This window comes from Zootoca vivipara, chromosome 6 (genome assembly GCF_965207765.1).
Source record: "Zootoca vivipara chromosome 6, rZooViv2.hap1.1, whole genome shotgun sequence".
NCBI classification, from domain to species: domain Eukaryota; kingdom Metazoa; phylum Chordata; class Lepidosauria; order Squamata; family Lacertidae; genus Zootoca; species Zootoca vivipara.
The window spans coordinates 80,534,762-80,547,387 of record NC_142589.1 but is presented as its reverse complement, the minus strand read 5'-3'; the positions used below and the strand labels follow the sequence as shown (position 1 = coordinate 80,547,387).

The 12,626-nt window shown below is 51.7% G+C and overlaps 1 protein-coding gene across 2 annotated transcripts in view; it reads left to right on the top strand.

Annotated features, from left to right (window-relative positions):
* EXOC3L2 (exocyst complex component 3 like 2) overlaps positions 1–12,341 on the top strand; it is a 40,340-nt gene extending 27,999 nt beyond the window's left edge. For both annotated transcript variants that reach the window (XM_035117669.3, XM_035117670.3), the window contains exons 10-12: positions 1,356–1,511; positions 5,497–5,618; positions 11,070–12,341. In XM_035117669.3, coding sequence (XP_034973560.3) covers positions 1,356–1,511; positions 5,497–5,618; positions 11,070–11,388 — 597 coding nt within the window. In that variant the 3' untranslated portion in view covers positions 11,389–12,341. The remainder of the gene's footprint in view (positions 1–1,355; positions 1,512–5,496; positions 5,619–11,069) is intronic.
* Positions 12,342–12,626: the final 285 nt, after the last annotated feature.

Sequence of the window (12,626 nt, the reverse complement as noted above, 5' to 3'; positions counted from 1 at the left end):
CCTGTCTTGTGGTATATCCTTTCCAATTATACTCAGTAGTGATAGACACAGGTGGCGATGTGGGTAAAACCACTGAGCCTAGGGCTTGCAGGAAGGTAAATGGTGTTTCCGTGCGCTGCTCTGGTTCACCAGAAGTGGCTTAGTCATGCTGGCCACATGACCTGGAAGCTGTCTGCGGACAAACGCCAGCTCCCTCGGCCTATAGAGCGAGATGAGTGCCGCAACCCCAGAGTCGTCCGCAACTGGACCTAATGGTCAGGGGTCCCTTTACCTTTAGGGATGCCTCAGGTTTTTTTCTAGAGGAATTTTGAGCATCTTTTTTAATTCCTCATGCAACTCCAATTTTTTTTTACTTTTCCACTTGGATGGCTTTAGAAGAGGACTGGGCAAATCTTCGAAGCAGGAGAGGGCTATTGATGGCTGCTAGCCACAGTGGCTGTGCCGTGATAGCCACGGTCTGCTTCCATTGTCAGATGCAGCAATACTAGTTGCTGGAAGCCACAGGGGTGGGCAGCGGTCTTGCACTGCTGACTGCATGGCCTCCTTTTACCTCTGCGTGGCCTCGCTTGGGCCCAGCCGCGATCCTGTCTCTGATCTCCCTCCGCTGCATATCTCTCTCTCTCTTTTACATTTATTATTTATACTTTTCAGATATACGCATTTCACTGGTTTTACAATCATTTTGACATTTCAGAACTGGACTTCCTTCCCCCTCTTTCTGCGATTCCTTAAATTTATTTTTTAATACCTTCTGCGTATCCAGATTCACTTAACTTACTCATTTATTTATCTTCTTTAAATAGATACACTTAACTGCAGGTGATTACAATGACCCTGCCAGTGAATCATAGAATCGTAGAGTTGGAAGAGACCACAAGGGCCATCCAGTCCAACCCCCTGCCAAGCAGGAAACACCATCAAAGCATTCTTGACATATGCCTGTCAAGCCTCTGCTTAAAGACCTCCAAAGAAGGAGACTCCACCACACTCCTTGGCAGCAAATTCCACTGTCGAACAGCTCTTACTGTCAGGAAGTTCTTCCTAATGTTTAGGTGGAATCTTCTTTCTTGTAGTTTGAATCCATTGCTCCGTGTCCGCTTCTCTGGAGCGGCAGAAAACAACATTTCTCCCTCCAGTAAACCATTTCCACACTTTTATAAAAGTTTGTTATCTTGATTTCTTATCCTTCCAGTAAGTTTCGCCATTTCTGCATATTCCATAAGTTTTTGCATCCATTCTTCCTCCTTTGCTGGGACTTCTTCTTCTTTCCATTTTTTGGGCGAGTACCATTCTTGCCGCTGTACATGAATAAGTTTCTATGCAATTGAGGCAGCTGCTTCCTTGTCTCTCGCCAGATGCTTCTGAAGGATGTGCACCGCCAGGTCCTCATCGAGTACGTCCGGCCCCTGATGCAAGTCCGGTTCGTCTGCACCACCTCCAAGATGAGGACCAAGATGGCAAACAAACTGCGGCGTGAAGCCAAGGAGCTGGAGGAGTTCTTCACCCAGCTGGTGAGGACCGGGGGAGTGGGGTGAGGGGTGGACCCCCCCCCTGCCACCAGTTTCCAAAGCGGGGCTGGCGGTGGGAGGGAGAGCAGGTGCAGAGGAGGAAGTGGCGCCCCGTACCAGCATCTAGCCCAGGGGAAGGATGCGGCCCAACCGCCTTCTCAATTCGGCCCATGGACGGTCTGGGAATCTGTGTGTTTTTACATGAGTAGAATGTGTCCTTTTATTTAAAATGCATCTCTGGGTTATTTGTGGGGACTGCCTAGTGTTTTTGCATGAGTAGAATGTGTCCTTTTATTTAAAATGCATCTCTGGGTTATTTGTGGGGCCTGCCTAGTGTTTTTGCATGAGTAGAATGTGTGCTTTTATTTAAAATGCATCTCTGGGTTATTTGTGGGGCACAGGAATTTGTTCATTTCCCCCCCACGAAATATAGTCCAGTCCCCCACAAGGTCTGAGGGAGACAGTGGACCGGCCCCCTGCTGAAAAAGTTTGCTGACCCCTGCTCTAGCCATTGCTTTATTCCTTTTTATTATTTTATTTTTAGAAGTAGATCAAACAGATTGATACAATGAAGAGAACAGAATCACAAGAAAGGAGATGTCTTCAAGATACCATACTTAAATCCAGTCAGTAGAGACCATTAGGAATGCACAGCAGAGACGGTGATGTCTTTAGGATATAGGGTTTAGTTGCACAAATCACAGCATTAGCACCCCAGGAGTCTTAGAATCATAGAATCATAGAGTTGGAAGAGACCACAAGGGCCATCCAGTCCAACCCCCTGCCAAGCAGGAAACACCATCAAAGCATTCTTGACATATGGCTGTCAAGCCTCTGCTTAAAGACCTCCAAAGAAGGAGACTCCACCACACTTCTTGGCAGCAAATTCCACTGCCAAACAGCTCTTACTGTCAGGAAGTTCTTCCTAATGTTTAGCTGGAATCTTCTTTCTTGTAGTTTGAATCCATTGCTCCGTCTTGCTCCTCCCATAGCCGCAGTCTTGGACTGAACCAGAAACCAAGCACCTCTCTCTCTTCCAGCTTCTGCCTGCTTCCAGCTCAGCTCTCACACAAGAACCTGGCTGTTGTTCTTCTATCTGCCAGTCGGGTGAGGAGAGGCCCACCCATTTGCCCTCTGGCACAGAGTCACTTCTTTTGTTATCCTAATGATGGTACTTAGATGGCAAAGAGCGCCCCCCCCCCATTTCACCTGTCTGACCAGTTCAGCAGTGGGATCCTCCATTAGATTTTAACCCTTGCTGCTTTTGGAAGCACCTGTTTTTTCACCTACTGCTAAAACGCCTTGCGTTCTTCTACCTACCAAAGCGGAAGTCCTGTTGCCTAGTCGGATTTCATCAGGCACCCGCACAGGGGTGCTGAAAGCTGAGCTTGCTTCAGGGTCCTTTACCTCCAGTCACCCCCAGTGCCAAGGCATTGTTTCCCAGAGTTGCTTTCCTTGTTGTTCTAGGAGGAGCCATGGTAGTAATTATATCCCCTTCTCTGAGAATCATTCAAGGCAGCTTGCTGCAAAAATAGAAGCAGTGTTTTGTTTTGTTTTTTAAAAAGGTGCAGTCGAAAACAAAAGCAGTAAAAATAGCAGGCCCTCAAAGGGCCGTAGCTCAGTTGGCAGAGTCTATTCTAATAATAATAATAATAATAATAATAATAATAATAATAATAATAATAATAATATATCCCGCCCTTCCCAGCCAAAGCCGGGCTCAGAGTGGCTAACAACAGGTAAAAATAGCACAGTGTACATAAAATCACACAGTCAATTAATTAAAATACATTCTAAAATCAATTCAGAATCAAATTAATGGCAACCACTGGGTTAGAGTTCTATGAGGATTACAGAAGGAGAGAGGGGGTCAGACTGTGCCTTGGCCAAAGGCCTGGCGGAACAGCTCCGTCTTGCAGGTCCTGTGGAAAGATGTCAAGTCCTGCAGTCTCTTGTGACAGAGCGTTCCACCAGATCAGTGCCACGGCCGAAAAGGCCTGGCTCTAGTCGAGGCCAGCCTAACCTCCCTGTGGCCCGGGATCTCCAAGATGTTTTTATTTGAAGACTGTAAGGTCCTCCATGGGACATACTAAGAGAGGCGGTCCTGTAGGTACAAGGGTCCTAGGCTGCATAGGGCTTTAAAGGTTTAAACCAGCACCTTAAACCTGATCCTGTACTCCACTGGGAGCCAGTGCAGCTGGTATAGCACCAGGTGAATGTGATCCCATGGCGAGGGATCCCATCCCCGACAGCATCGCCAGGAACCCTGCCTGAAGCCCTGGGGAGCTGCTGCTGCTGCCAGCTCAGACCGTCCTGAGCTAGATGGAGCCAGTGGTCTGACTCAGTATAAAGCAGAGGTATTAAGCAGAGGTTGGATGATCATCTGCCATGGATGCTTTAGCTGAGGTTCCTGCATTGCAAGGGGTTGGACTAGATGACTCTTGGGGCCCCTTCCAATTCTACAGTTCTATGGCAGCAGATTCCTTTGTTCCTAAAACTTAAAACCAGCAGTCCCAAGAGCAACATTCACAAAGTGTCAGGGCGGTTGTCAGGAGCAGGTCAGCATTAAATCACATGGAGTAAGCTAACTCTTTATCCTGGTTGGCTCAGGAGCGCCATGCCTTAATGAGCACAGCAACTCTTCTTGGAAGGTCTTGCCCCTACGAGGCAGTTGTGGAGGCTAAAGATCCACGCCTTCCCACCGCTCTAAGTCTCTTCCTCCACCGAGTCCTTCCCAAGCAATCTGAGACTATGCCAACGTGCCTGTATCTGTCCTCCCTCTTCATACCTCTTTTGGGTCCTGGGAGACCAGAGGTGAGGGGAGCCTGTCACAGCAGGAGGGGGAGACTCCCTGGCTTCTTCCCCAGTCTGCCTCCACTCTGCCTCTTGGCCCCTTTCCTCTCCAGCCTCCTCTCCTGTCTGGACTGCTCTCTGCCACAGTCTCTTCCTGCTCACCAAACCCTGCTACCTTTTCAGCTTCCAGCATCTCCTCCCCCCAGTCTGCTCCTCCTCCTCCCTCTGACCACATCCCACCACCCTTGGCTCTGAGCTTTCTTCCCTTGGGGGTTCCCCAACTGGTGGCTCCCCCGCACACTCCTCTGCACCCTGCCAGTCACGACACAAAGGCAACTTGAAATCAGCCGAATTGCTGAAATCCCTTTAAAATGGTAGAATGATTGACATTAAAAGCCGGCTGGAAGAAAAACGTTTTCGGTGGTGATCTACGAACAGCTCTGACCTTCAGACAGTTCTTCCTGGTGTTTAGTCGTCGGAATCTCCTTTCTTGTAACTTGAAGCCATGGGTTCGGGTCCTACCCTCCAGAGGGTGATATGGTAGCCATCTTTAAATATCTGAAAGGTTGTTGCATGGTGCAAGCTTGGGTTAGACTGAATGACCCCCTGGTCCCTTTCAGCTACGATTCTATGAAAAAGATGGATGGCTGAGGGTGCAAAGATTATCATCTCCACCCAATATACCCCTGGAAGCTCAGGAAGGGTGTGTTACTGCAGGTGCCAGCACAGAGGAGGCACACAGGAGGATGTTGAGTCAAACAAAATAAGACCAAATCTTTATTATTGCGGTCCGTGACCAGCGCGGAGTAAAGCGAAGCAAAATTGAGGAAGCATAAAACACGATAGGGGATGCTAGGTGTGGTTTGCCAGATGCTGAGAGCCAGTGATGGTGGTGTGGTTAGAGTGTCAGTCTAGGACCTGGGAGGGACCCGGGTTCAAATCCTATACTCGAGCACAGGGCTCACTGGGTGTGACCCATAGCAGGGAGTTCCAAAGGTCAGTTCTGATTTTATTTTGATTTCCACCCCAAAAAAGTCATTTCCTGGTGTTTGTTTTGCGGAGGCAGTTCATAAACTCTCCTGTCTCCTTGAGTCGGGATGAGGAAGGGGTTATCTATAATTAACTCCCTTCCCTACTTTAAGGCTGCCGCTGTCCCTTGCTTGACCGTCTCCTGTCTCCCTCCCCTTCCTCGCAGGAATCCAACTCATCCTGGCTGGACAAGGTTGTCCCACACCTGGCCGAGATCATTGAGCTGGAAGACATTGCTGCCATCCAACTGGAAGTGGGCTTCCTCGCAAAAGACTTTCCCGACGTGCAGTGAGTTCCCACACTCATTTTTTGTGGGTATGGGGAGGCCAAACCTTCTTTAGTTGCAGGGGGGGTTGTTGTACCCATAAACATTTGTAGCAAAGCATTTCCCGGATCTGAAGGCTGGGGGGGGGGGAACAAAACAACCAGCATCTCATGAGAAGGTAACACGGACAGCAGAACTTGTCTGGGTTTTCCGAGTACATAGGACGACATCGGCCCAGGGCATGGCAGCTGCAAAAAAATGACAAATTGCATGCTAGGAATCACCAGGAAAGGAATTGAAAATACAAGTCCTGAAATCATAAATGCCGTTAATGCAAGTCTACGGTGCAATGGCATGGTTGCCTCGCCTCCAAAAGAGATACTGTAGAGCTGGAACAGGTTCAGAAAAGGGCCACCGAAATGATCGAGGGGATGAAGAAAGGTTGCAGCCTCTGGGACTTAGCGAAGAGGCGGGATGATAGAAGTTTATAAAAATGTCGCACGACCCAGAGAAAGAGAGGACAGAGAAAAGTTTATCTCCTCCTCTCGTAATTCTAGAACTCGTAGAACAGACAACGAAGCTTGGGCACTGGAAGAATCAGGGCAGGTTAAAGAAAGTCCTTATTTGTGCAGCGCAGAGTTAAACTGTGGAACTCCCTGCCACATGAGCCAGTGAAGGCCACCAACTTGGGTGGCTTTAAAAGAGGGTTGGACAAATTCATGGGCTGTTGATGGCTACTAGCCACGAGGCATTTGCTTATTCCTCTGTCTTTGTGATGCCACTTCAGAACAGTCCCTTTGCTGCGTTCTGAGTAGCTGCACCTTTGCGGTTCTGCGGAGCCACAAGGCTCTCCGCGGGGGCCACCCAGGGCCCACCCAAGTCCTTGCCTGACCTCCTGATCCCATGCGAATGGGCCCTTGGCCAGCGCCAGGCAGCCTTGCTCCGTGCAAAAGAACAGAGAAGCACGAGCTCAGAACTCAGGCATCCATCAAGGTTGCTACCTCCCATCGGGAGAGGAAAAGGCCCATCAGGTGGGGATGTGCGCAACCTGAGGACGTGGCGCTTGGCCAGCAAGGAAGCTTCTCAGGGCCTGAAACAGGACGCTCCAGACCTTGACCTCTTCCCTGCGGAGAGGCAAAGCCAGCGGTTCAGGGCCACAGCGGGGTCAGCTGCCGCTCAGCGCCTTTTTCCGTGCCGTGGCTGGAGGTTCTGGCATGGATCGCGCAGCCCAGTTGCATCTTCTGCGGGTGCGAGAAGAGGTGCGACCTTTCGAGGAGACGAGGGAAGCGTGCTTAGGTGGGACTTCCTAAGAGGAGAAAAAGCAGCTCCCCTGGGGGAACCAGCTGCTCAGGGAGGATGCCTGTCCTTGTGCCAGTTCTAAGAAGGAGCTAGATAAAGTTTCTCAATGTTGCGGAAAAGGGTTGGGCTCTGTGGTCCGTTGACCCCCTGGTTGTGTGGCTCTATAATCTCCAGGGAGGTCATCTCTCCCTCCCTCCCTCCCCCCCTCTCTCTCTTTGCCTCTGGCATCCTCTGCCTCTTTCCTGAACGGAGCTGAATGTTGGGAGGTTCAGGACAGATAAAGCCTTCCTTGACGCAGCACAGAGTTAAACTGTGGAACTCCCTGCCACAGGAGGCAGTAGTGGCTGCCCACTTGGAGGGCTATAAAAGGGGATTAGAGGAATTCATGAAGATGAGGGCTATCGATGGCTGCTATGCTCTGTCTCCACGGTCAGAGGGAGCAATGCTTCTGAACACCAGTTGCTGGAAACCACAGGAGGGGAGAGAGCTCTTGTGGTCGGATCCTGCTTGCTGGTCTCCCAATGAGGCATGTGGTTGGCCTCTGTGTTGAGCCTGTGTTTGGCAAGCGGATGGGTTCGATCTCTTGACATTTGCAACAGGAGGTTGGACTCTTCTTATGTTCTCATGGAGCCTCCAGGTCCAGAGGCAGTCTATCTAGATTCCTGGATTCTTAGGGGTATTTGGCTACTCTGAGAACAGGATGCTGGGCTAGATGAGCCCCTTTTGGCCTGATCCAGCTGGCTCTCCTCATGTCCTTACCTTCGCCCCCACCCACCCCACCCCTCTTTTGACAACACACATTCCCAATATATCTTCCTAGCTCCTGCTTGACCCCCTGAAGCAGAATCTGAGGCAGGTAGGTCAAGTCCCTTAGGGACCCTGGAGGGTGTCCTCCTCCTCCTCCTTCCAAGGATAGCCAGAGGAGTCACTCCCGGTTTTCCCAGGACGGAGGGGAGGCTGGCAGGCTATAAATACCCGCCGCCTACTTCCACGCTGCCCGCGCAGCTCCCTCCATCTACCAGCCGGCTGCGTCACTCAGGGAGGGCGAAGGCGCTGCCTTATCGTGCCTCCTCTGTTTGTTTCCCTTTCCATCTTCCTGCTTATTGCATCCTTAGGAATTGTTTCGGAGGCGACAGATTGCCCGCTAAGTGTGGCTGACGGACGTTTCCTGTTTTATCTGGACCCTTTCGGGCTTCTTGTTTCTTGGAAGAGGAAAGAGAGAGAGAGAGAGAGAGAGAGAGAGAGAGAGAGAGAGAGAGAGAGAGAGAGAGAGAGAGAGAGAGAGAGAGATCCAGCAGGAGAAAAACAAGCGGCTGGCCTTCAGACGGGAAGTGGGCTCTGTAGCAACTTCCTGGAGAGGGTGGCAGGGCAAGAATCGGACTGGCCTGTGCTGGGAGCCGGAGGTCTCCGCGACCCTTCTAGGCTAGTTAGGTGTTGTCCCGACAGCTTGGAGGAAGAAAAAGTTTCGAGAATGTTGAGACATGCAGCAAAAGTCCACCCAGAGCCATGTCTCTAACTTCAGTCCTTAGGAAGGAAGAGCACAAACCTTGTAATAATAATAAGAAGAAATTTATTGTGCCCATCTGACTGGGCTGTCCCAGCCACTCAGCATGTGAGTGGATCCAGATTAATAGTCAGGCTCTGGGTCCATAGAGCCCACCTCTCTCATATACAAACACACAGAGAGATCTGGAACCACATTTTATCTATCAGCATCTTGTGTCCAATGGGCCGCAAATCCATTTTTTAACCGCCACGGTTGTGTGAACATGCCCATGGTGCGGGAAAGTGTTCAGGGCTGAGTCAGCCTGGAAGGAGGGGTGAGCAGGGAGGTAGCCAAGAGGGGTGATGGCCCCAAACAACAACAACAAAGGGATCCCCCTAAGATTTCTCCGAAATGGACATAAATGGCACATGCCAAAGGAACATAAGGAGAGCCTGCAGGATCAGGCCAGTGGCCCATTCAGCCTGGCATCCTCTTCTCACCATGGCTGAACAGTTGCCTTTGGGAAACCTGCAAGCAGGATTTGAGTGCAAGAGCAACTCTCCCCTCCTGTGGTTTCCAGGAGTCATTGCTGCCTCCAGCCATGGAGGGAGAGCAGATCCTTCATGGCTAGTAGCCACCAAGATAGTCCTCCTCTCCTCCGCCATGAATACTGTGTCCAGTTCTGGGCACCACTATTTAAAAAGGATGTCGACAAGCTGGAAGGTGGGCAGAGGAGGGCAACCGAGATGATCAAGGGAACCAAGCCTTATGAGGAATGGTTGAAGGAGCTGGGTACGTTTAGTCTGGAGAAGAGGAGATGGAGAGGAGATATGAGAGCCATCTTCAAATATCTCAAAGGCTGTCCCGTGGAAGGTGGAGCAAGCTTCTTTTCTCCTGCTCTGGAGGGTAGGACTCGAACCAATGGCTTCAAGTAACAAGAAAGGAGATTCCCACTAAAAATCAGGGGAAACTTTCTGATGGTAAGAGCTGTTCAACAATGGAACAGACTCCCTCCGGAGGTTAAGGACTCCCCTTGGAGGTTTTGAGCAGAGGTTGGGCAGTCATCTGTAAGGGATGCTTTAGCTGAGATTCCTGCATTGCAGGGGGTTGGACTAGATGACCCTCGGGGGTCCCTTCAAACTCTACGATTCAATAATTCTATGAATCCAACTAACGCTCTTTTAAAGCCATCCAGGTTGGTGGCCACCCCACCTCCCGTGGGAGGGAGTTCTGCAGTTTAAACTTTCTGGCTATTAAACTGTTGCACAGCGGGAGCCATGAACCCTGAAAGATTCCCCAGAAGTTGCCCTGCTGAGCAACCGCCCTCTGAGCTTGCACCTCTTCAACCCAGCTGCAGCTTGCAGGGGAGAAGGGAATGGATCCTCTTGCCACAGGAGTATGTAGGTCACACACGCGCCCCCCCCCTCGGGGCATGCGGGGAGGTCAGGGAGGAAAGAGCAGCCCCCTCCATCACCCAGCATCACCACCCTCCCCGGATCGTCCTCCCAGAGAAGCGCGGAGGAAGGAAGCTCTGCGCTTTGCCAGGCGAGACTTCCTCTGAGAAGACCCTGCTAGGATTGGGGGGGTGGGGTGTGTGGCAGCAAGGCTGTTGCGCCCGGGTGGCAGCCGTGGGGAAGGTCAGCAGGGGACGGATGCGAATTCCTAATTAGTGGAGGCCTTTCTGAAGAAGCGGGGCGACTTCCCCTCCACACCGCAGGGCTCTCCGGTGCTGGGAAGGAGGACCTCAGAGGGCCCATTAATGCAGCGGCCAGCCTTGCGCCAGGCCCCTTGCTCCCGCCTGCCGTGCTTCTGGGCAGCCGGCAGAACGGGGCTCGGCTGATTACACGGGCCCAGCGCCAGCTTCCTGAAGTTAACGAGACATCCGAAGCAGCAGCAGCAGTAGCAGGGCTTTAAATAAACCGTCTCGCAAAGTCACGTTTTGTAGAGCTAGGGGGCAGCTCCTGCGGACCCTTCCCTTGCTTTGGACCTGGGGGCAGCGGGAGAAGGGGCTGCAGGCAGGCACTGTTTGGGTCTGGGGTAGGGCTGGACCACAGAGCTGGCCTTTTAGGATGTGCTGCAGCCCTGGGAAACTGGAAGACAATTTTTATAAAGAGCCTGGCTGTAGGATCAGGCCAAAGGTGGCCCCCTAGCCCAGCAGCCTCTTTTCACAGTGGCCAGATATCCCTAGGAAACTAGGAATCTGGGTAGACTGCCTCTGGAGATGGAGGCTCCAAAAGAGCATAAGAAGAGCTGCTGAACAAGGCCAAAGGGGGCCCATCTGGTGTTCTCACAGTGGCCAAGCAGATTCTCCAATGGGAAACCTGCAAGCAGGATTTGAGTGCAAGAGAAACACTCTCCCCTCCTGTGGCTTCCAGGGACTGGTATAGAGAAGCATTGCTGCCTCTGACGGATGAAAAGCAGGTTAAGATTCACCTTGACTCTCTAAGCATCTGGGGCAGGCGTGTCTAAACATTTTAGCAGGCGCCAGGACAGCGAGGGCACCTGCATGAGATCAAGAGGCAGGGAGTTCCAAAGTGTAGGTGCTACCACTCTTAATAGAAATGCAAAGCATTATGTGCGCCTCGCCCATCCGACTGGGTTGCCCCAGCCGCTCTGGGTGGCTTCCAACAAATGTATAGAAACATAATAAAGCATCAGGCGTTGAAAACTTCTCTTCCTCCTCCTCCAGGAAGAAGCATGTGTCTGCCATCTTGGACATCCGCGGTCTGCAGAACCAGTCTCACCGCCAGGACATCCTGGCCGCCATAGAGAGCCTGGAGCCGACAGAGGATGGGGAGGTGCCCTGCCTGGACCGAGCCTTCTTCAATGACATCCGCACCAGCAAGGTCTTCTGCGTCCGCCTCCAGCTGCAGTACGTCTCGTTCCTGGGGGTGACCGGACTCTCGCGGCTCCGCCAGATGCCTTGGCGGCGGCGGCGGCAACAACAACAGCAGAAGCGTCGGCACAGGCAGCGGCCCAAAGAGAGCGAGGCCGAGTCGCAGGTGTGAGGGCGGGCGCCCTGCCAAACAGTGGACTCCCTCGCTCAGCCGCCAGGTTATGGGGCGGGGGCCTGGAGCCTCCCACAGGGGGTGCCTTTTCTGTCCCCCAAAGAGCCACCCGCTGCAGTGCTCCAACTCTGAATGAGGGCTGTGGCACCCGCTCCCCGCAAGAGCCAGCTGTATTTGTTGCTTGCATTTTATTCCGCAGCCGAGATTTCGCAGGCATCCTGGCCACATTTCAAAGTACCTGGGTGGTTGAAGGAAAGGACTCCTCTCCTATTAACTGGGATGCAGGTTTAAAACTTTAAAGCTAAGGTTGCAAAAGGGGACAGGGAGGGAGATGTTTATGCATCCGTTAAAGAAGAATCCAGCTCTGCCTGGAACAGGGGAAATCGAGCCACTGGTATATCATGAGAGATGGGCAAAATCATTTATTTAAGTCGTGTTGGGAACCTTTTCCAGGCGGAGGGCCGCATTTCTCCTGAATCAACCTCCCAAGGGCCACAGGTGGGCGGTGCCAGATGTCAAAGTGGGCGGGGCAATGGATGTAAATTTTTACCTCTGTACAGTGGGCTCATTTCTGCGCATACTCCCTCCTTGCCCTCCCTCGAGAGGCAAACAAGAAACATCATCAGAGTTCTGGGGGCCACATGGAGAGGACTCAGGGGGCCACATTCAGATCCTGACACACAGCTACGTGAACTGTTCATACGTTGAAGTTCTACTGCATAATTTAGTTCCTTATATGGCAAGAGATGTATGGGGGTTACCCGACCCTCTGCTCAAAGTAGGGGGCACATCTCACCTCCCCCCACTTCCGTGACTCAGTTTCTCCCTTGGACCAGGGGGCAGATGGTTGGCACAGGACAAAGTGAGGGTTGGAGTAAGCGAGGCCTTAAGGGAGTAAGTATACCTGCTCTGGATGTATGTATGTATAAATAAATAAATGCATATTAATTTAATACCACCCTTTCTTTTGTATATTTTGGGGTGGGTGGGTGGCCAGCATCTTCAAATGAAGCCTTTCTCTGCTCTTGGGAATGTGACTGGGTCAAGAGGGGGAGGGCTGGCACCACCAAGTGGTACACCAAGGAATTCCTGGCCCATGTCAGTCGTAGACTCGTAGAGCTATGAAGGCACCTCCAAGGGTCATCTAGTCCAACCCCTGCAATGCAGGAATCTCAGCTAAAGAATCCCTTATTGATGGCCATCCAATCTCTGCTTTAAAACCTCCTTCTGAGGGAGGC